Source organism: Arvicanthis niloticus, chromosome 3 (assembly GCF_011762505.2).
Source record: "Arvicanthis niloticus isolate mArvNil1 chromosome 3, mArvNil1.pat.X, whole genome shotgun sequence".
Lineage (NCBI taxonomy): Eukaryota > Metazoa > Chordata > Mammalia > Rodentia > Muridae > Arvicanthis > Arvicanthis niloticus.
Genome location: NC_047660.1, coordinates 66,893,986 through 66,917,791, shown reverse-complemented (window position 1 = coordinate 66,917,791; position 23,806 = coordinate 66,893,986). Strand labels below are relative to the sequence as shown.

Below are 23,806 nucleotides of genomic sequence, written 5' to 3'. Positions count from 1 at the left end.
AGTGTCCTCTGATTCAGGGATAATGCCCTCCACCCAGAATGTGTCCCAGGGCAGTGAAAGCCTGAAATCTTACATTCAGTTCTGCCTTCTGTTACCTGCATTCTCTTGCTCAGATTTAGGGTAAAGAAAAAGCCTGTATATATTTCATAAAATGCTCTTTATAATTTTTTACTCAACATCCCCCCATTTCCTTTAATGAAAGTTTTTAATCATAAAAACTTAGACCTCAGTATCATCATAATTTTCATTTTCTTAACCTAAAGCTCAATATTGATGGCACAACACAAAAAACTGAACAGTGCTTATCCTTTCTCTAACAAAAGTTACTAATCTATTTAAAATGCAAGGACCTATGGTTAAAAGCAAAAGTAAAATCATAAGAGGTCCAGTAAGGGAGGATAACAGGGTCGCCATCCAAGGAGACTTATTGAACCAACTCTCAAACCAACTTTGCTGCGCCTCTCTATCTTTCTGTCTCTGGTCTAACCTTTCTCTGAGTTTGCTCTCTAATCACTCCTGAATGGTCTACATAGAAGTAACATTCTTCTCTTAGAGCAGCACACAGACCTACTTCTTTAAGAAACAGCAAGTCTAGTCTTCTTAGCAGCACCCGTCTCCACACCTGTGGCCACTCCTAGTCTCAATGTAACAGCTAAAGTCAAGGAAAATAGGCTCTCTGCGGAAGCATCTAGGGTGTATCTCAAACTCAGTTCAAGAGTACCCGTAGGGTGGTAGTAAACCAGGGGAACTAGCTGGACAAGTATATCATAATCTTTGGCCTCATCTAAGACAGAAGTAGATATATAAAGGGTTAATCTTGAACTGCAAGCTCACCATTTATCAATCTTAGGCACTAAGTATCTGTTAGCAGGGGTACTTGGGCTTTATTCTATTGGCTAGGGGTCTCAAAAAGTTTTTATTTCTTTCAAACACATTCTCAAAGTTGTCCTCTGACTTTTACATATTTTGTGGCACATAGTTGTCTACATATACATAAAATCACATATATAATAAAGAAAAATTGTAAAAGGAACAAATTTATATAACTCTAGATTCACATTTCGATTTCAATCTTGGAATCACAAGCTGTCATTTAACTTTGGGTGTACACGCCCTAAGCCCCACCTTCTAAGGCAGCATTTCCCCTGTGCCTCTAGGTTGGGATGTCTCAGGAGATAAGGCCTACTGTTCTTTGGCCTTGTAGAATAGCAGAAGACCCTGAGCTAAACAGCAAGGGGTTGCTCAGGCGTCTGGATGTTCTCCAGTTGGCGTCAGGCACAGGTGTTGGTGAACTTTCAAGGAGGTCGGATGGTCACCAGCGCCAGGAACAGTCTCTTGGTAGCCTGAAAAACCATTTCTCACACAAAAGGGACATTCTGGGTGTGGAACAAGGACAAGGGACACTCCAGCCAGCTCCAGTTTCCAAGGGCAATTTAGTTTTAGGGTTCTGTATATTCTCTCTACCTGTCCTGAGCTTTGAAAACAGTATAAACAGTGAAGCCTCTAATATCTCTGACAATTTCTAATTTACCTTAAAAACAAAAGTAAAACTGCTATCTGATCTAATTACCTAGGACACTTGAAACCTCGGGAAGGTCCCTATTCTAGGCTGTTTTCTCCTAGGTATTTTCTTATTTACTCTAAGTCTCATAAGCCTTTGCTTGTTGGCATATCTTACACTGTCTTATTATTTCTCTGGCCCAAAACCTGAGGTCCATTATATTCTTTAAATCTCTTGGCTGTTTGGTTGCACTCATATCTTAAGAGTCCATCTGTGCGGACATGGGCTGTGGCAAAAGCAAAAGCATACCTGCTGTCCATGTAGATGTTGGTTTTCTTGTCAGCCCCAAGTTCCAAGGTTGTTCTTTGCACCGACGAGCCCAGGGGTGGGGAGTCAGCCCAGATGACATTTGTGTCCACCACAGTAACGTTGGCTTGTCTCTGACCAGCATGGAGAAAACTGCTCCCGTCTGTAAAGCAGGTTACCTCAGCTCCCAGCTGGAGTCAGTAGGAGAAGCCTTTCCTCTACCCATGAGTTCTTGTCAGTTAGTTGCAGCCCATCTGGGCCACCATCCTGGAGAGTAAGTCTCAACCCGACAGAGGGTAGGAACTGTATAGGATGACCATAAATGAATGGGATACCCAGCCCATCTCTCAGTCCACCATTTTTCAGGTAGTCCATAAATATATTTTGGCCCATTGGCCTGGAGGAGAACCCTGTCTATCTTAATCGCTGTCTTCACACAGAGCTAATATCTTTGTCATTTGGGGTGTTTTTTAAGGCCTGGGATTTCTTGGCCCTGGCTTCTATTTGTTAGGGCCCTCTTGGACCCCGAAGCTGGCTCATTTACTTGCAATGTGCACACTGGTCTTGTTTCAAGGAGTTTCTTATCTCTCTTTGATTGAAGTCCCTCTTTTCTGCTTTCTGTAAATACTTTCCCTGTCACCTTTCTTTTTCTTCACCTCTCTCTAGACTTCTCCACTCTTTTCCTCTAGACTTTCTCAGCAACTTATCTCTGTTCTTCTCCTCTACTCTTTTCTTTACCCCGCAGCAGCGGCGATCATCATTATGTCTTACAGACATAACGAGACCATGGCATGCCTGAACTCACAACATCTGTGACTGTTTGCAGGAACTGCACAAGACTGTGTCCATAAACATTCAGTCATAGATACAGAAGACACTCATGAGACCTCTCCAAGGAGCTAATTGTGGTTGATGGCTCCTGGAAGAGTCATTATCTTCAGTGATGTAGCCTGTGTGAGTTACCCGTGCTCCAGCAGAGAGCTTTACAGCCATGCCCACAAGACCAGTCCTGTTGAAACCCAGTAGATCACAAAGTACAAACAAAACCTAAACTAAATGCATGCAAATGCCTGGTGTTGAAGGGGGAAGGGCTGGAGTAGGAGGAGGGTGAGAGAGAGGAGCTAGTGAGGGGACTCAACAGATACAGGAGCCTGCCATCAAGCCGATTATCTGAGTTGATCCGTGGAATCCATTCAGTAGAAAGGGGAAACCAGATCTTGCAAATTGTCCTTTTATCTCCACACATGCACGATGACAGAAATTCGTGTGTGTGTGTGTGTGTGTGTGTGTGTGTGTGTGAGCCCCTGTGTGAAAACATATACACTAAATACATATAAACAAACATATAAATAAACAGAATGGAGGTTTTAGAAAGAGAGAAGGCATGAGTGTGATCAGAGTGTAGGGTCTGTGTAAGTATATGATATTGTCAAAGAAGAAACTAACCTTAAAAGCTATTGGGGGTGGGGGGCAGAACATGCCCTTGGTGACGTCCTCCACACCCCTGGCTGAGACAACCCCTCCACCAGTGCCACATGGAAGACACCCAGAGGCACAGGTGCTACTAAGATGAGCAAGTGAGTGGTGGAGAGATGGAAGAGAAAGAGAAACAGAAGCATGTTTGTACAGTGAAGAGAGACTGGACTGGAGACTCAAGGGTAGTGAGGAGGAGCCTGGTGTGAGGAGCCTGTGTTGCTACCTGAGGCCATGGTGAGGTCCTGGCCTGTGCTACCACTGAGAACCATGTCTGGGTTTATGGCCCTGCAGAAAGAGAGGTCTGTGTTGATTGATGTCTGTGGCCCATGTTACCACCAAAGGCCATATGGATGTCTCTAGTCTAGGCTGCCACCTGGGACTATGTTGATGTTCAAGGGCTATGCAAAGCTGGTCCTACCCTTCACTTGGGCAGTGTGGGAGAGGGATCAGGCCCTCACCAGCTGCAGCACAAAACAGCTACCCCCACCCCTCACACACACCTTACTGGAGAGGCACAGTAGAACTGGCCCTGGTTGCAGGTAAGCTGGGCCCCAAGGGTATGAGTTCAGGGGAACTGACTGTCCTCATGGGCCATCTGGTCATGTGTGTATGGGAGAGATGCCTGCCCACCCTCACCCCTAGTCACCTGAAGCAGATGGGAGAGCTGGCCCCACCCCTTGCCAGCTGTAGCATTCAGGAGACCACCCTAAACCTTGCCTGGGCAGGACAGCAGAGCTGGCCAAGGAGCTGTGAGCAAAGGAGAGCTATTACTAGGCTGACCAATTCAGCTACCACCCAGGCCCAGATCCAGGGCTTTGAGTTTCTCCATCCCATCTATGAACTGCTGGAGCACATGAAGGGGCAGGTGCTCCAGAACCAAAGTTGCAGGATCTCCATGACACATGACAACAGGATATCCAAGAGGAGTCCAGGTGAGGATCCAGTATTGATAGTGTAACAGAAGCCAGAGGCCTCAAGCCAGACCAACGACTTCCTGCCATAAACATCCACAAGTAAAGCTGTCTGGGCAGAAGGGTGTATTCTGCTACACACTGTTACATACACTGTGAAATTTGTTTGTTTTCTTTTCGTGGTATAGGTGCAAAGGCAGAGGGTGGATATGGAGGGATGACTGGATGAGTGGGAACGAAGTGCATGATGGGAAATTCTCAAAGAATCAATAAAGTGTTTGCTTTTTAAAGCTATTTTTAAAGATACATGTGGGATTGGGGGAGTATATGAATGTAATTGCAGGTGCCCAAGGAGGCCAAAAGCATCAGGTTCCTCCTGGAGATGAAGTTACAGGAGGTTGTAAGCTACCTGAGACAGGTGTTGGGAACTGCACTCAGGGCCTCTGCAGAAGCAGTAGACATTCCTGTCCACTGAGACATTTCTTCAGCCTCTTTAAAGCATTTAAAGCACATTTTCTGTCATTATTGTTATTGTTGTTGTTGTTATTGTTGCTGTTGTCTATTTTTCTGTTTGAGACACTGTTCCTATTAACCAGGGCTGGCCCTTGTCAGCATCCTTTAGTGCTAGGATTATAGGGGTGAGCCACCGTGCCTAGCCATATATCAACATTTGAGTAACTGTAACTGCAAATATTGTGGATACTTGTCTTCTTTCTGTAACCAAAACCCCAGACAGAACCAGATTGATAGAGGAAGGGTTTACTTTGGATCAGCTTAAATCTGTCATGGCTAGGGAAACATAGTGGCAGGAACATATTAGTTACATTTATCTCAGTCAGGAAGTATAGAACACACAAGAAGCTGAGCTGTGTATAAAGCCTGAAGGCCCACCCGCAGTGACCTACTTCCTCTACAAGGCTCCACCTCCTACAGCTTGCACAAGTTTCCCAAACAGTCCCACCACTGGGGCCTACTCACTCAAACACTCAAGTGTGTGTGGGAACTTGTCACACTCAAACCACAGTGGTTAAATCACATATAAGCATCCCTGTGGGTATTAGTCAAAGTGAGTATGGTGGTGTATGCCTGCATCCCAGCTCTATGGAGGAGGATGCAGGAGGGTACCAAGTTGAAGGCAGGCCTCTGCATGCATCAAGACACTATCTGAAGACAAACAAAAACACTTCTGGGGTAAAAATGTACTATGTAACTGTGTTAATCTGGGAAAATAATGCAGGATTGATTAGAAGGAAATAAGACCAGAGGCAGGGAGTCCAAGTGGAAGCCTTCCCTGAGAAGATGAGGTGAAGCAATCCTGTGTCTCACACCAGTGGGGAGAAGAAAACAAACACCTTATATTTTCTCTTCATGCTTTTGGGTCTTTTCACACACATTTCTCACTTCAAAGATCTTTGCCACTCTGCTCACCTAACTAGTTAGTCCTCAAACACAGCTCAACTTAGGTGGGTATCTTTCAATAACTCTTGTTCCCTTTAGTGTAAATCACACTGTGAATGCTATTGAGTTATTAATTTGTAACATTTTTATTTACCTGACTTTCTTTCTAAAGTCTGTAAACTCCTAAATATGAGTAGCCTAGTGTCTGTATATATATATTATCCAAGTGTTCTTTCAGGAACTCACATTTCCAAGTATGTGGCAACCAATGTATATTTGGTTTTTGTTAAGAAACTAAAATTATAGGGCTTCAAAAACAGAAATTCCAATCAAAAAGATGTGCTAAGCCCACAGCAAGTGTTCAGGTCTTTAAAACTCTGAGCTTTGAGGCTACTCCATTTTTGAGTTGAGTTTATGTTTCCTCTTCCTTGACATTGAAACTGTTAAAGAGCTCACTTGGAGGTGGAGAGTCTCACTCCACTATACTTCTGCAAAATCTAAGGTTTCTCTTTCATAAGCTTAAGAATAAGTCTTGCCCTGCCCCACCTAGGCAGCTGTGACTGGCTTGGAGAAGAGAAGCAAACAAAACATTCTGAGCCTGGGACTGATCAACTGCCCCTGTTCACAGTGGGAGTCCAGCAAAAACACCTGGTAAGAGAGGTGCTTCAGGGCCTTGGCCAGGCAGTGGGGTTGGCTGGGAAATGCTGGCTGGAGAGGGAAGGTAAACATAGAAGAAGGGATTACAGGTGGAAACTGGGGGTGGGGGTACCTGTAGGTATCACACCAGAAATGGAACCCCCCACGAAGAAATAAGAATGAAAACCAGGTACAAATTTGCTTCAATCAACCTGGATCAGACTTCGGGGAGTCTAATAGCAGGCAGTTTATTTCCAGTGTATTTAATCCCAGTATAATTTGGAAAAACAAACTTCCTGGTGTAATTCAACCTCTGATGCACAAGGAACCACTCAATTTAGGGTAGTGTCATTTCTTTCAACAAGATGGGTTCTAAAGATAGGCTACCTGTACTAGCTTAAGGGCCTAAGGGTCTGGCCTATTCTCAGTCATACAGAGAGCATAGAGGTCATTTGTGCCACCTCTGGTACTTCTTGGGGAGCTTGGAGAGCCTCTGACTATAAGAGTCATTTACATTAGGAGCAACCTTCAGTCCTGCTTGCAGGAGCTTGTTAAGGCTAGCCCAACAGATAACACAGATCACCAGACTGTTCCTTCAGTCTTGCTTGCAGGAGCTTGTTAAGGCTAGCCCAACAGATAACACAGATCACCAGACTGTTATTCACCTTCAGCTCTCAGCTTTCTGGATGGGAGGACAGGGTTTTTCATCTTTTCCATTGGAAAGACAATCCTGTGTGCTTAACATTCCTGGTTTCCCTGAAGATCTGTGGATGCATGGACATTCCTGCTATGATCCCAACAGGAAGCATTGCATATCAGAGTATAGGTCAGAGAGGATGAGATGTGACAACCAGAGCAGCCTGCTCAGCTGTCCTCCTCACTGGACTTCAACTTTTTCATAGAATTATGAGACTGGCTTTCTTCCTTTTTTAGGAGATATGAAATCATAAAAGGAAGGGGAAAAGTCAAACTAGTCAGATAGATATGTTTGCTCATGTTGCTTCTTCTATTACCACCACCTTCCTTCTTCCTACACAGAAAACATGGTGGTAGACCTTCCCAGGCACCTTCCTCTCCTGTTGCTGCTGGGGCTGTGGGAGCCAATGTGTCTATTTTGCGCTCACCCTAAAGGTCTCTCCAAGGCGCGCTGGTTTGAAATTCAGCACACACAGACAAGTCCTCAGCAATGCAATACAGCCATGCGCAGTGTCAACAATTATACCCAACACTGTAAACAGAAAAACACTTTCCTGCATGAATCCTTCCAGAATGTAGCTGCTACCTGCAGTTTGCACACTATCACCTGCAGGAATGGTCGGAAGAACTGCCACAAGAGCACAAAGCCTGTCAAAATGACTGACTGCTCACACACTGGAGAAGCCTATCCCAACTGCCACTACAGTAGTGCTGTACTATACAAATTCTTCATTGTGGCCTGTGAACATCCAAAGAAGGCCGACCCTGCCTACCAACTGGTGCCTGTGCACTTAGATAAGATCGTGTAAGGCTAGGTAGGTCTTTTCCTCTGTTTGATGCCGGTTCTCTTACAGTTTATTCCACTTTGCCTTTTGTCCCACAGAAAAGGGAAGGTACTGGAAGAATTAACACCCCTAAGCTATCAAAATAGAATAAAAAAAATAAGAGTGCATGGGTTATGACGTAGCTCAGTAAATGAGCACTTGCTTAGTGCACAGTGGGCCCTGGTTTCAATCATCATAGCACCCCCCACCAAAGAAAGAGAGGAAGAAAAAGATGAAGAAAGAAGGAAAGAGAGAAAGAAAAAGAAAGAAAGACATAGAGAGAGAAAGGAAGGAAGGAAGGAAGGAAGGAAGAAAGAAAGAGAAGAGAAGAGAAGAGAAGAGAAGAGAAGAGAAGAGAAGAGAAGAGAAGAGAAGAGAAGAGAAGAGAAGAGAAGAGATTATTTTCTTCTCTGGGGTTACCTTTGTTAAGGAAGAATATAAGAAAAGTATGAAGAAGGTCCAAGCCTCTGAACAATTTATCCTGCAATTTTTGGGTCAAGTTTTACTGTACTATGCTCATAGGGGAAAAAATCTTTTTTGATATAATAAGTGTGAATTTTTGCTGGATTGTTTGTTTGCTTGTTTGTTGTTTTAATGGGGTCTGATTTGGTCAGGGTGGGCTCCACATCACTATGTAGCAAAGAATGGTTATCAACTCTTATTAAACCCTGTTGTCTTCTCTTATTCTCCAGTTCTTGCTCAGTTCCTTCCTCCAGCTAGCTTCCCCACCCTCCTACCATGTGAGGTTCATGTTCCCAAGGCAGGAAAGGGGGAGTCACTGGCAGCCAGGGGGCTGGAGGAATTTTGAGGACTCAAAATCATTTTTTGCTCCAGCCTAAAGCTGCTAGGTAGGCAGCCACCAGCAGGCACCAGGCACACACTGGCTGCACCCAAGCCACATGGAGGTAGGCATGCTGGGGAGCATGCTGGCACGCTGGCAGACATGGCGCTGGAAAAGTAGCTGAGAGTTCTGCATCCAGGTCAGAAAGAGACTCAGAGATCTGGCATGAGCTTTGGAAAACTCACAGCTCACCCCTAGTGACACACTTCTATAAGAGCGCACCTCCTGATCTCTTTCAAATAGTGCCACTCCCTGATGACTAAGCATTCACATACAGGAGTCTGTGGAGGTCATTCTTATTCACACTACCACCCTAGAGTTCCCTGGGATGAGGAAGCTCCGCTGAGAAAATGGTGCACCAAATTGGCCTGTGGGAAGTATGTGGAGCATTTTTAAAAATTTTATTATATTTTATTTTGAGACATGTAGTCCTATCTGCCCCGGAACTTTCTCTGTAGACCAGCCTGTTCCAGAACTCACAGAGCTCTGCCTGCCCCTGCCTCCTGAGCACTGGGATCAAAGGAACATGCCACTACACCAGGCTTGAAGCATTTTCTTGATTGATAATTGATGTGGAAGGGTCTGGCTCACTGTGGGCAGTGCCACCCCTGATATCCTGGATACTATAAGAAGCCATGAATAGAAAGCCAGAGGGCAACACCCTTTATAAGAGCTGTAACCATTTCTGCCTCCAGGTTCCTGCCTTGAGTTCCTACCCGACTTCCCTGAACAACTGACTACATGCCATAAGATGAAATAAGCCTCTACTTCCCTACTTGCTTTTGGAATTAGTGTTTTCTCACAGCAACAGATAATGGTTATATTACAGATTACGTCATTGTTTACTTTGAGATTCCCCAGGTACCCTGTTTTGTATTGCTTTACAGTCCCCAGATAGCCACTGTCTGCTTTCTTTTAGCTGACTCATTCCAGACATCTACATCAGCTTCATGTTGTCTAAACATAGACTGGCCCCTATAGCCTTTGGGAAATCTGTCTCTCTGAACCATCTGCCACGACCCTGAACAGTACCAGCAATACTGTGGGTAGGGAGAACACATCTAATATGTCTGCTACTGGCAAACTGCAAATGGTTATGAGTAAAGGATCTAATACAGGCAATCCTAAAGGAAAAACTTCCAGACTTTGAGTGTAACTAATCCTCTCCAAGGTGCATTTAGGAAGTAGGGTGTCTTCTGCAAAAAACAATGGGCCTTGGGGTGGGGAGAGCTGCCCCCAGCTGAGCTTCTTCCAAGCCCTGAACCATTATTTGACCAAATATTTTGTTTGGGGCTGGAGAAAGGGCTCAGTGATTAAGAACCTTGGCTGCTCCTCAGGAAGACCTAGGTTTAATTCCAAGGACTCACGACTACCTGAAACTCTAGCTCTGAGGGATCTGCCAACCTGTTTTGGCCTCCAAGAGTATCAGACATGTCCATGGTGCACAGACTTACATACAGGCAAAACACCCAAGCATATGGAATATATTTTTAAAATATTATTGTTTTATTTCATTGATTTATATGCTAATTTTATTAACTTTTTCTGTTTGTTCTGAGTTAAATTTGATCTCCTTCCCCTCTCTTAAGACAGGATCCCAAGGACCTCAGGGTGACCTAGAACTCACTATGGAGTTGAACTGAGTTTGAATTCCTAATCCTTGACTCCACTTCACATGTTCTGGGTGGACAGGTGCCTCACTCACTTGCCCACTCCCTTTCTTTCTTCCTAGCTCTGGGAAGAACACACTAGGCTTAGTCAAGAGCACTGAACTTGCTTTGTGCTGAAATTATAAGTGTGATCAACACTTATTGTTAATCCTGACATTTGCCAGAAAAACCAACTTCATCATTTTTGCGCCAAATTTGAGGCAAGTATTGTTAAATATTAAATACTGACCAAGAGATAGACTTTTGGTCAGAACCATTGCCTGGAATTTCCAAGCTGGGTTGGCCTCAAGCCACATGTTTCTGGGTTGGGGCTGAGGTGGTATAAGGACAAACCTATAGGTTTTCTTCATGCTCCACAGTGGTTCTTGATAAAAGAGGCAGTCTTTGGTTCTAAACTGTTTATGAATTGTTCCTTGTGGAAAATGCGTGTACACCACCTTCTAAGAGTGGAACAGAGATTAAATATCTTTTGTAGGAATGAACGTCTGAGAAGGGAAGCTTATTGGCTAAACACTCAGGGCCCATCTGTATCATTAGTGTAGAGAACTCTGTTCTATTTTATCTATCCAGTCTTTTGCCATGAGACAGTTTAAGGAGTCTCTGGATTCATCTTCTACTTACCCATCTGATGTTGGGAAGTGAAGGAATAGTTATCAGATACAGTCTCTTGAGATAACTTTTTGGGGGTAAAGAAAGGTTAGCAACACAGTATGAAACCTCTGGGAAGATCACAGGTGAAGTGGAAATTTCTGGTGTCTTTGGAGAATCCATTGTGTCCTGTGATGTTTTTCTGGACATTGTCTTATGAGAGAATGTTTTACCTGAGGAGACACATGGAGAATGTTTTGCTGAAAACAGACACATGGTGTTTTTCTGGAAGCTTCCTGGAAAAGGGCATGTGATGTTTTGCTGGAGCAGATGCTTGAGAAGACATGTGATGTTTGGAAAGGATATAAGTATAACCCAAGAGACAGGGGTGACACGGTAGCATTGGCTCACCTTGCCACTCTTTGCTGATCTTCCGGCAGCTTCTTGCCACTTCCGCAGACTCGGGCCAGTTGGCAGACCCTCAGGGTTTCTTCTGGATCCAACTGCTGTTGATGATCCGTAATGGTGTTTGCAAGTGGATCGAGCTACTGCTGCTGACTTATGTAAATGGAACTGTTGATATCCTGACAATGAAGACGGGAACCCCCATCCCCACCCCAAAAAAGTATTTCTAAACAGGTCCACACCCCCCTTTGCCCTAATAACCTTTCCTTCCCACTGCCTACCTCTGGTGGTTAATGGGCTAGAAGAGAGTGTAAACCATTTAAGAACCCTGATTAAAGTAGGTTTTAAAAAATCTAAGCTTACACATAGGTTGTCTTAGTTCTTCAGAAGTCTCAGAGACAGAAACACTTGCCTAGACACAATAGAATGTCACAGGCAGTAGACAGAAACAGGCACAATTAAACACCTTTTGAACAACAAGACTGAGTCCTTACAGAAAACATGGGACACACAGGTTAGTGATATTCAGGAAGTACCTGGAGTCCTGAGCCTCTTTATTTACTGAACCCAGGAACCTAGATGCATGTCTTTCCCTGCTTTCTTGGAAGATTTCTACAATTCTCTTCTTAATGCCACAAGAAAACATAAGTAATAAATATTCTTAGGATGAAGGCATGAAGAGTGGAGACTTTCCATTCTTACCAACCCCAAATGTTAACATAACCATCCAAGAGACATGATGTCAGCATTGCAGGGAGTCATTTGGGGAACTAATGTACAAGGGATGACACTCAACTGATTCAAGGAATGACAGGCTCAATACACTAAGGCAGGAGGATTGCTTAGAGGCTCTGTGGGGCTTTCAGAGGATAAAACTGACAAGGCATCTGAAAGGACATAAAGTTATTTCCTCACAATTCTGGAATCTGGAAGTCCAAGATCAACAAGGCCATGGCAGGATTAGTTTCTTCTGAGTTCTCTCCTTGGCTCTCATGTGTTCAAGTTCAGTCCTTCCCCTGTGCATGCATGTGGTGGGTGTCTCTCTCTGTGTCAATCTTCTCCTCTTATCAAGACACCATCAGCTTTGATCATACTTTCCTCACCACCTAGTTTTAATCTAATCACTCTTTAAAGGCTCTATTTCCAAACACAGTCATATACTGTGTGTCAAGCTTTCAACATATGAGCTTTGAGAGACCGCAATGTAGCCCACAATAAAGACCTTTAAGATAAAATACCAGTATTTGCAATAGATTAGGACTGCCTTCCCCAGTGACAAGAACATATTGTGAAATGCTGGGGAAGTGAGCTTTGTTTCTTGTGAGAAGAAAAAGAAAAAACATTTATTTTTTCTACTTTTGAATAAACTGATCAGTTATATCCTTCCAACCCAGTTAGAAAAAAAAAATACAACCAGGGAAACTACTCAATTAGACTGTTCTTCTGGTTCTCTTTCTCATCCTCTAGACCCCATTTATATCTACTTGAATCTTGATAGCATATCCCTAATTACCTCAAACTTTCTTTTAATTATGTCTGTTCTCCAGTTTACCTGCTCAATACCATTCTCAAGGATTTACCGATCAGTAGCTGGCCTCTGATCCTGATGGTGGTCTAGGAGTTAAAATCACATTTCAGGACTTTTCACAGTTACAGAGCTGAATCTGTGAGAGGAGGAGGAGGAGGAGGAGAAGGAGGAGGAAGAGGAAAGAGAGGAGGAGGAAGAGCAGGAAGAGGAGGAGGAGGAGGAGGAGGAGGAGGAGGAGGAGGAGGAGGAGGAGGAGGAGGAGGAGGAAAGTCAGAACTTGTGTTTCTGTTTAGATAAGAGGGTATCCTGGAACTGGAAGCCCAGGAACCACACAACTCTAAAGGGAAAAGGTATCCCAGTGGAAGGATATCCTGAGACACTGGGGCCCAGGGACCTTACAACTCTGAGGATGGGACAGTGTCCCAATGGAGGGCATCCTGAAACACAGAAGCCCTGGAACCACACAGCTCTGAGGATGCCCCCTCAGTAGAAGCATTGCATCTCTCAGGGGAGGGTATTCCCAGCTGAGCTGAGGAGTTCAGGATCTGCAGTCCTGATTCTTCTCTTTGCTTCTTCTCTTCTTAGCTTCTTCCAATGAGAGAGTCACACCAGGCAGGAAATTTCATGAAAGGGATTTATTGGAGGGTCCAGGGTGTGGAAGGATAAATCCAGGGATGGCTGCCCTCTGCTCCCAGGGGACAGGGAATTGAACAAAAGGCGATGCTTATATAGGATGCTTATATAGGCGGAGCTTCTCAGGGCAAAGATTTCCAGAATGAGGATTAGTGGGATTTCAAGTCCTAAGCCTGTAAGGCTCATGGATTAGTTGGTTTTTCTCTGTTCAGGGATTGTTGGGCTCTCCTGTTCAGAGATTTCTGGGGTTTTGTGAGACACTCGGCATTCTTCATTCCTTTTCCCCTGCATCAGGCTCACAGGTTAAAACTGGAAGTCCTTCTCTGCTGCAGCCAGCTTTTCTGAGGCACCATCTCTGTGGGACCACTAGGGAGGCTGGAGAGAAGGTGCTGCCATTGTGGACAGCTCCTGTGGGACAGCTCCTAGTCTTGTTTCACTAAGGTTGTAGGCTGAGGCAGGAAAGATATCACCACCATGGACAGCTCGTGAGGGGCCCTCCCCTTGAGTGGGGAAAGTTGGTGCTCCTGCAGCTCCTGAAGTTCCTGTCTGTGACAACTGCAGGCTGAGGAGATGTGATGGTGCCACCATTTTGACAGGAGCAGCCATTTTGGACAGCTCTCGTGGGACATTTTACATCAATGGTTGGGACTAGAAGGTTGAGCCTGCCAGGGCTTTAACATCTTTTTTGACACAGCATGTTTTGTGGTGTGCCGCTCAGGGACCAAAGAGCCAATGTCTGGAAGCTTATCATATTTATATATTCAATTGCTTCAGCAACAATATAGTCAAAAATATAAATGAGACAATGAGATAAACAAAAATAGTAATCTTCAATTTTACTGTGTTATACTCTTTGAATATTAAAGTCAGATACCTGGAAGCAGGGCATGAGAGCACACTCCGGGAGTAAACAAGTCCGGTTCTCTTTAGTTTATTCTTGATTTCATGTCGCAGCTTAATTATATTTAAGCTTCAGGTTGTAATCAGCTCATAAAGGTCATCTGTAGTCTGATATTCTATGTATCTATGACCCTGTGTAGCTGGCCATGTGCACACCATATGCTCACTGTCCCATGTAAACTATTTCCCAAATAGTCCTAGGCCTCTCCTTAAGTAATTATTTGGGGGTGCTTGTGGGATGCAGGTGTCAATGCAGGCCGTGGTCCACAAAGAGATGAGACTGAAAACTCGATTCAGATTGACTTCATCAACCCGGATCAGAGATGAGGAATCAGATGCCAGGCAGGTCACTGTCAGCACATTTAAAACACTGTACATTTTTGGGAAAAGTCTCCAGGTAACAATCACACACATTCCATACAATAAACATTCCAATTCCATGTGCACAATAAAGCTTAAGATACGAGGTGGACTGGAAGGTGGGAGCAGAAGCACCCAAGGGTAGGCGCCATTTTGCTATCTGCCTCCACAGATAGCAAAAAGGTCATGTTCAGTATCCACTCCCAGACTTCTGGGCAGAAACTAAGCAGTTCCTCCTTTGAGGAGAGGCTCTTGAATGTTGCGTGTTTGACATTTCTGTCTCCCTAGTGCTCTGTAAGCATGAAGACATTTGTGTCCCCAGGAGTGGGAGGGAACGGGAGGTCGAAAGACTGCCAGGCTGGTGTGATTGATTGTCCAGCACCATACCTTCATTAAACACGTTTTCAATAACGCCAAAGAAATTTCTGACTGCACTCCTGTAGGTTGTTCCTGCTGCTGTGCCTTCATCTCTAGATCAACCTCCTGCTGTGTGCACTCTCCACAAAATGGAACATTTCCCTGGGTTCTGAGGGACTGGGGAGAAATTGTGAGACCAGGAGGAGGTTCACAGACTGCTTATGCATTCTAAAAGGAAAACTTTCCTTGGAAGGATATTGGGAGGATAGTAAAGACCTCTAAATTGCTTGTGTTGAAGGGCTCTCACTGCACTAGCTCAGATTTCAATTCTGGACCTTTTCTAGAGATAATAATGATGATAACAACAACAATAGACAATTAGTAACTATATATAATGACTAAAGGTGAAGGTGAACATATCTAGAAAACCATAAGTACTAAGATAGTGGATTTTGAGATTATCAAACTGTCTTACTTTTCTATAGCTGTGATACAGCACCAGGACCAAAGCCACTTATAAAAGCATGTGTTTAACCGGGCTTCTGATGATAGAGGGTTAGAGTCCTGGATGGTGTCGTGAAGGCATGATGGCAGCAACAGCTGAGGCAGAGAGAGCAATGGAAATGATGCATAGCTTTTAAAACCGTGTTTTCAATGCCTCCCCTAGTGACACCTTCCCCCAACAAGGCCACATAGGACTGGAATGATCCAGGATTAAGGAAGAAAGGGTGGAAGAGAGCTTCAACACAGGATACATCAGATGAGGATGTCAGGTATTGGCTTCCTCCCTTCTCCCAACCTGGTGCCAGAAAGTTGGCTGCCCCACTGTCGACCCTAATAAGAATGAATACCACAAGAATTATCAGACTCTACCTCTTGTTTCCCCCACCCCTGAGTATACAGAAAGCATCTTCCAACAGCCTTGGCTAATTGTACATGACCACACAAACTGCCCCAGAGACCCTGGCCACCTCCCCAGGCACATAAATACCCCCTCACATATACCCCCATTAACCAAACCAGTTCTTTGAAGCTTTGAAGCCTCTTCTTCTCTCTCTCTCTCTCTCTCTCTCTCTCTCTCTCTCTCTCTCTCTCTCTCTCTCTCTCTCTCTCTGCATGTGTGTGTGTTCATGTTCTTTGCCAGTGCATTCACTGCTGACCAAGGCCATGCATTGCACCCACCTGCCCCAAATAAGCTTTCCACCCTCCAGCTTAGCCTGGGAGAAACAAACACCTAGAAGCAGTGTCATACCTGCTATTCCTTTCTGAATAGTTCTACCAACATTGGACCAAGTGTTCAAACATATGAGTCTAGGGGCCATTATCATTCAAATCCCAACACAAACCCATCCCCACTTTTTAGGAAGCTGTGGCACAGACAGGGAAAAATGAGTCCAGGAGTCAGTCTAGGCTAAGTCATGGGCCCAGGCCAAATTTTATGACATCGTAGACTCAGGAAATGTGCAAAAGTGAGGACTTTTAGTATAAGCCCTTCCCAGGCTTGTAAGAGGAAACTGGAAAGTGACTTGTGGTTACAACAAACTTTAATACACAGCTACCACAGTTGTCTAGCATGTCCCGTACAATCAGAGCAGCCAGCAAGCTCCCTGTGTTTAGTTACGAAGAAGCCATGGCTAGAAATAGTATGTGAATCTAAAACTGCTGTGAGAGATTAAGCCTGTCTCTATATTTCTTTTATTTTTACTTATGTGTATGTGCCTGCACGAGTTTATGTGCACCACCTATGTGCAAATGCCCACAGAGGCTGGAAGAGCCTCAGAATCCCTGGAAATGGAGTTACAGGTGATTGTGAGCTGTCATGTTGGTGCTGAGAAACAAATGTGGGGCCTCTGAGAAAGCAGTAAGTGCATTTAGCTACTGACCCATCTACTTGGCAGAAGTTCTTTCCCACCCAACATATCTGGGACACGGTAGCACACACCTACCTAAGAGCCCTGTACTTGAGAGGTCAGGGAAGCAGAATCAGGAGCCCAAGGCCATCACTGGTTACATACTAAGTTTCAGGACACTCTGTGCTACTCAAATTGTTAAAAGAAAGCCTAAATATACCTAAAACTATTGACTAATCTGCAGAGGAACTCTACAGTTTGTTCTAGGAGTGCTGGTTCTTACAGAAACATAACTTTGCTCTACACCTTCCATGTAGAACCCCACTTTGAATCCTGGATCATCCGTGGGCGAGACTGCCAACTTCGTGACTGTTTCCCAAAAGCATTATTGAGACTGGATTTCCACTGTGGTTGTTAAAACTGAAGCCCCATCTCCTCCATTCCTATTTGTTCCATGAGATCTGAGTCAGGCTGAGGAGACAAGAGAATCGGAAGGAACCCTAGAAGGCAAGACTGGCTGCTGCCTTTCCCTCACACTGAGAAAGAAAGTGCAAAGTGAAACACGGATGGAAGAAGATCACTGAAAGGCAGAAGCAAAGGCAATATTCTTCTGCTCTCTTAATGGAGGGACTGTCTTCCCTGGCTGTGACTGATCTGTATTGGATGAGGAGTGGATGAATCTGAGAGCCATGACTACTGGGTGCTGAAATAGATGTTAGACTTTATTATAGAGAAGAGTACATGAGAGGAATGAATGATCAGTGGAGAGGCAGACATTTCTAGACTCAGTAGTGCAATTAAAGCTGCCAGGAGTGGGGAAGATCTGGAGCAGTGAATGAGGTGACCTGCCCATTGTCCTTACTCCATTGTGAAGTGCCCTAAAAGGACACCTCTGACTGGCAATTTATAATGAGCAGAGTCTTATTTGGTTCTTGGTTCTGAAGTCAAGAAAGTCCAAGGTTGAAGGGACACGTTCTGGTGAGGGCCATCTTGCTTCATTTGTCTATGGCAAGAGAGGTATCTGGGAGCACAACACAGGACAAGGTTGCATGTTTTGTCAGATAGAAGTTCTAACATGAGTTATTTCTTTCAGGGAAAGAGTGATGGGGAGGGGCAGGTGTGAGGTGATGAGGTTGGGAGACATGGATATCTTACTGGTTTGGCCTAGGTGGAGTCCTACACAGAACCATCGAAGTGGACTGGTACGGAGGGGTTCCCTTCACAGGCCACAATGATGTGCTTTTGGACTCGACTGGTCTTGTAGTCACAGTTGGGATATTTGGAGTTCCCTTTGAGGCGGCAGTCAGTGATCTGTATGGTGGCCCTGCTCTTGTAGCAGTTGCTCCTCCCATTCTTGCAGGTGACATTTTCCTGGGAGCACACAGCCTGAACATCTTCCAAGGATTCATGCACGAAGGTGTTCACGGGTTTGCATGTCCCCTTTGTCATTTCCCGGCTCTTCATCATTTGGTTACAGTAGGTGGGGCTGCTGCTGGAGGAACCTTCTGGGTCCATGTGCTGCCTCTTAAACTTCGCGGCCGAAGATTCCTTGCCCAGGGAAGGCTGGACCCATCCAAGCACCAGGACAAATAATGGAAACAGAACAAGGAACTTCTCCAGGCCCATGGTAGCTTTGCTGCTCTGAGGAGCCTGACAGGAAAGGAAGAGAAAAAAGGACAAATGCTCAGAAGAGCTGCAGCACCCACCTCCATCTCCACAGCAGACTCTCCCACCTCAGCTTTCCTACACATTAAACCCTCAGGCTCTCCAGCACATTGCCCCCACCTCAGCCACCAGCACCCTCCCCTGAATCCTTCCCAGCATACTACCACCACCACCCCGAAGCAGCCAGTATACTCCCCCACCTCAGCCTCCAAAGGATGAGCCAGAGAAATTTCCCTCTATTGAGAGATCTTGCAAGTGAGACACTGGTTTACTTTGTTATTTACTGAAAAGAAGCCATCCTTTTGTCTAGGTGGTTGGCTATGTCACCTAAACTCTTGGCAAAATGCTGGATACTATTTTTTCTTTTTCATATAAAATATGTTTGAAAAATAGAACACATTTCTAAGTAGTGTTCAAATATCTCATCAGAAGGTCATTTAGAATGTACCATACACTAAGTTGTATTGTAGAAACTTAAAACTAGTAAAAAGCTCTGATTTTGGTTTTATACTCAAACATTAACTTCCCCCAGAGACACATCCCAGGAGAAGCACATTTCAACGGCATCCCAGAGGAAGACAGACCCAAGATAAGTGTTTATGAGCCCCTAACACAGTAAAGCCTGGGTAAATAGAGGCTACTTAAGCTGACCTTCTTTGTTAGTTACTTAACAACCGGTCCTGAGGACTGAAACTGAGCCTGAGAACAGCTGTTAGAGTTTGGCCTTTGTGGTTAATGTTTAAGAAGTAATTGTATAACTGCCTTTATGAGCCCTGTGAATATGGTATAAATGCTTCCCTCAATTTTGGCTCAGGGTTCTTCTTATCTTCATATAGAAGAACCCTGGTACTGGCTATTATCAACTCATCAATAAACCTCATGTTATTACAGTGAATCCTGTCTGTGGGTTCTCTGGGGGAGCACATCCCTTGGTTTTGGATACTTAGACTCCAACAGTATTCCTGGGTCATTACTGACATCCAGGATTGTGGCTGCAGTCTCATTGTCTTACAACACAGAGGAACTTGATCTAGTGCCTGACTCTGGCAGGATACAGGGTTTGGGTTGTATTCTAAGGACACATACTCCCTCACCCAGCCTGGGAGCTCTGTCCTCCCCACCCCACTCATTTTTTACATTCTTTACATCTGACTCTGCTGTGCCTCCACCCCAAGCTCCAGCTGCTTGCCTGGCCCAGTTTTTCTGGAGTTAGTGTCAGCCAAGAGTGACTGGCCTTGACTCTCTCAGTTCTAACTTTCAAGCAGAAATAGTTACTGAGGCCACCTCTAGGCCACTTACCTAAACTTTTAGTTTGAACTTCAGGACAAATTGGAAGCCAGTTTCCTCAGTCACACAGTCTCTGTGGTGTGGAATTTAAAAGGATTCCAAGGGGTTGGTTTCCAAGAAAAATGGGCGGGGTAAATCTGGGTCAATCTTATCTGAATAACAAAAACAAGGGCCTTGTAAACTTGGATGGAAAATTCCCCAAGGCTGCCAGAGAGAGAGAGAGAGAGAGAGAGAGAGAGAGAGAGAGAGAGAGAGAGAGAGAGAGAGAGAAGACACCATTTGAACCTCGGGTGTTGATTCCCAAGGGGCAGCAGAGCTAGCCACAGGGACAACAGCTTATACACTTCACATTCCTTCACAAAGCCTGGTAACCATTTGCAACCTGGAGGTTAACAAAGGACACATAGATATTCTGAGACTCATGGAAGAAGGAAGCCCTCATCTCTATGGTGTTGAATAAAATTGATGGTAGCCATAATTCCAAAGCTCCCAGCACTGCCTCTCTTGGAGAGGGAATAAGAGGGCTTCCTGTCAGCAGCTTGAAGGGTTCCCATACTAGCAGAGTTGTTAGGGCGAGAGTCTGGGTTGTGGCAGGCCTGCCAAGCCAAACTCAGCCACTCATCCTCAATAGACCAATTAAAATGACAAATGATATAAAAAAGCAGAGAAATGTTGTGTATTCAGTGTGACTAATTGGGAAAAGGAATAAAGAGAGTCCAGTTACCCCGAGTCTCTCTTCAGGGTCCTGATATGAACTTTAGGCTTAAGTGGAGGACAAAAGGTATATATAAATAAGCAATGCTGAAAAAGTGTGGCCCCGCCCATCACTGACTCATCCCAGGCTTGGCTCCAGTCTGTCCTGCAAGATGGTCAGACAAGTTGTCAGACCGGTATGACACCTCTATCTATTAGACAACTCTCTGACTAGCACAAGGCCCCTCAAAACCTTTCTTTCCCCAGCATGAGACTCCTGGGGAAACTCTTTTTGTTATTGTTGTTTTAACAGGTTTAGCCTTTAGTTAAACATGTATACAAAAGTTATCCAAAAGGTCCAAAGCCCATGTCATCATTCATCACTGGACTCTCAGTTTCTTCCTTCTTTGCTTCCACTTTCTTCTGCGCAAGGGCAGCAGCAGTGGAGGGGGCAGGAGTATCCGACTAGCCCCTACACTGCAGATGAAGCTTCATGTTGACCTTGGCCAGGGCCTTTGCAAGCACCAGACCAGGAAGGTTCAACATGAACACCAGCTTCTTTATTGAGACAATTAATCTTTCTTTCTTCCTTTCTTTTTTCTTTAAGATTTATTTATTTTATGTATACGAGTACACTGTCTCTGTCTTCAAGCACACCAGAAGAGTGCATCTGATCCCACTATAGATGATTGTGCGCCACCATGTGGTTCCTGGGAATTGAACTCAGGACCTCTGGAAGAGCAGTCAATGCTCTTAACCACTGAGCCATCTCTCCAGGCCAAGGCTGTTGATCTAATCCTGTGTGTGCAGGATGAGAGAGTAGATGCAGGAGAGCTCAGAGACCCATGTGACTATGAGGACTGCCAGTGTGGTGCTGGTCTCTGCATGAAGTGAGGGCCTCATCCAAAGGCAGTCTTACCTTTCTTGAAGCCTAGCACATTGGCAGCAGCTATGGAATTCCTGGGGGAAATTTTATTTCATTGAGGTCTGTACCGGATAGATTTATGTCAACTTGACACAAGCTCAAGATACCTAAAAGGAGGGAACCTCAGTTGAGAAAATGCCTCCGTAAGATCGAATTGAAGAGCACGTTCTTTATGATCAGTGAGGGAGGGCCCAGGCATTGAGGATGCAGGCGATTCAGGGTTCTACAAGAAAGCAGGTAGAGCAAGCCATGGGGAGCAAGCCAGTAAGAAGCACTCCCACCACCACCCCCATGCACTCTGCATCAGCTCCTGCCTCCAGGTTCTTGCCCTGCTGAGTTCTTGTCCTGAGTTCCTTCAACAATGAACAGTGATATGGATGGAAGTGTAACCCAAATAGACCCTTTTCTCCCCAACTTGTTTTTATCATGGTGTTTGGTCGAAGTAATAGTAACTCTAAGACAGGGTTCATTGTCTCAATAGTCTGGTAGCTGAGAAGTGGGATACAACTGCTTTTCTTTAGAGTATCTCCCAGAATAGTTATAGGAGGTTTGGAGAAGACAGGGAAGATACCTGGCCAGAGAGGAGACCTCCAGGGTGAGCTCTACCATTTCTGTCCACTTTCTACCATCTTCCATGCCTGCTCTGGAGTAGTCATGGTAGGAACAGAGCAGAGCTAAAGATAATCCAAAACCACAAACATTTTCTGGAGAAAATACACAACAAAATGGCTTAGGGGAGGCCAGGTTCCCCTAACTGTTCACCTCTCCTAAGGAGCCCCATCCTGACCTGTAAACAAAGAGTTTTTTTATGGTGCTTATAAGGTTTACAGATCAAAAGGTTCCTCTTTCCCAGCTGGGAAGTGATCCCTTGTAAACAAGGAGGACTCCAGGAATGTGAGATGACTCCCTTAGCCTGTACCTGATGTGACAGCATTTAGGACTTTAAAGACCATAGCCTGCCTCACTTTGGGGCTGAAGGTTGTTCACAGTAGAAGCCTGCTCTCTGTAACTGCTCTGATCTTACACTTAGACTCATGCTGCCTCCAGAGCTTGAAGATAACAACCATGCACACCACACCTCATTTTATGTGGTGCTCGGAGTATAAGCCAGGGCTTCGTGCATTGAGGAAAGCAAGCACTCTACCCAGTACATTCCCAGGCCCAGAACAAAAAGCTCCTCAAGGAAGAAATTTAAGGTTGTTTTTCATGTGGTATCCAAATAAAATCAGCATCCCTAGGATGGATAAGGATGCTGTGGCAGTGGGGGTGACGAAGACCTGATGTGGCATGAGGTTGGTTTTCATGTTCTAGTAGTTTACACTTAACACCTATGTAAGCCAAGGAATCACAAGATTAAAATGCCATGATTTTAATCATGAAATAAGCATGATTTACTTTGGTTGCAGAATAGATTTTTCAAATTAGGGAATCAAAGGCCAGTATTCAGATCTGCCTTCCCACTGGATGATAGATTTTTCAAATTAGGGAATCAAAGGCCAGTATTCAGATCTGCCTTCCCACTTCCATGGTAGGGAATGGAGGATTGAAGGGGAGAGAGGAAGATGCTTGTTGATTGGATAGTAATGGGGATAGAGGCTGAGGAGTTCTGTTGTCCTAGAACAGATGGTCATCATCACCCTCCACAGCCTACATGCTTCTTTTGTCACCAGACCTATAAACTGAGCATTTCTGTACCAGATGTATAGACTGAAGACACAGCTGCTCCAAGGTATGGGTGAGAGAAAGGTTTTTATTGTAGATAGGAGGGAAAGAACAGACAGAGGCACCTGGAAGAGTCTAGATCAGAGAAAGTAGTAGAATGAACAGGGCCAGAAGACTGGACATGACAAGCAGATGAGACGTGAGAAGAAAGAGACAACCCAGAGAGAGGGGTAAAATAGAGGAAGAGAGAGAGCACATGTCCAAAGTACAGGGTTATATGGTAATGGGATGGGAAGCACATGACCTGGAGAAGTTTAGGATAGGGTGTAGGCTGAGAAGAGCAACAGGTAGCTGTGATATGGAGGGAGCCTGGAGGCACTTTGATAGCTATGGGAACCACAAATATTCCTTCCTCCTGAGAGTGATGAGGAAAGACTCCTTTGGCAGACAGGAGTGGGTTCCAGCCTTCAAGGGATTAGAGCTTTTGTTGGACCTGGCCTTCTGCAGGAAGGATTTTGAGCTATAGGTTAGCTTTTACTTTTTTTTTTAAGTGTGTGTGTGTGTGTGTGTGTGTGTGTGTGTGTGTGTGTGTGTGTGACTGTGTCTGTGTCTGTGTGTGTGTGTGTCTCTCTCTCTGTGTGTGTGTGTGTGTGTGTGTGTTTGTGTGTGTGCATGTCAAAATACTGCCTGTCAT

General features: G+C 44.8%; 2 protein-coding genes across 2 annotated transcripts; one reads left to right on the top strand and one right to left on the bottom strand.

Annotated features, from left to right (window-relative positions):
- The first annotated feature begins 6,098 nt into the window (after nucleotides 1–6,098).
- On the top strand, nucleotides 6,099–8,432 carry LOC117706002 (ribonuclease K6-like). Its single transcript, XM_034498808.2, has 2 exons — nucleotides 6,099–6,243; nucleotides 7,267–8,432. The coding sequence occupies exon 2, from the start codon at nucleotides 7,272–7,274 to the stop codon at nucleotides 7,731–7,733; it is 462 nt and encodes a 153-aa protein (XP_034354699.1). The 5' UTR covers nucleotides 6,099–6,243; nucleotides 7,267–7,271; the 3' UTR covers nucleotides 7,734–8,432.
- Nucleotides 8,433–17,581: 9,149 nt separating this feature from the next.
- LOC117705918 (ribonuclease pancreatic-like) lies at nucleotides 17,582–19,984 on the bottom strand. The gene is made up of 2 exons (XM_034498700.2): nucleotides 19,845–19,984; nucleotides 17,582–18,530 (listed from the first exon to the last, which is right to left on the bottom strand). The coding sequence occupies exon 2, from the start codon at nucleotides 18,504–18,506 to the stop codon at nucleotides 18,057–18,059; it is 450 nt and encodes a 149-aa protein (XP_034354591.1). The 5' UTR covers nucleotides 18,507–18,530; nucleotides 19,845–19,984; the 3' UTR covers nucleotides 17,582–18,056.
- Nucleotides 19,985–23,806: the final 3,822 nt, after the last annotated feature.

Bases quoted from the DNA above. Each gene is read 5' to 3' on its own strand.
- LOC117706002 (XM_034498808.2), top strand. From the start codon at position 7,272: ATGGTGGTAGACCTTCCCAGGCACCTTCCTCTCCTGTTGCTGCTGGGG.
- LOC117705918 (XM_034498700.2), bottom strand. From the start codon at position 18,506: ATGGGCCTGGAGAAGTTCCTTGTTCTGTTTCCATTATTTGTCCTGGTG.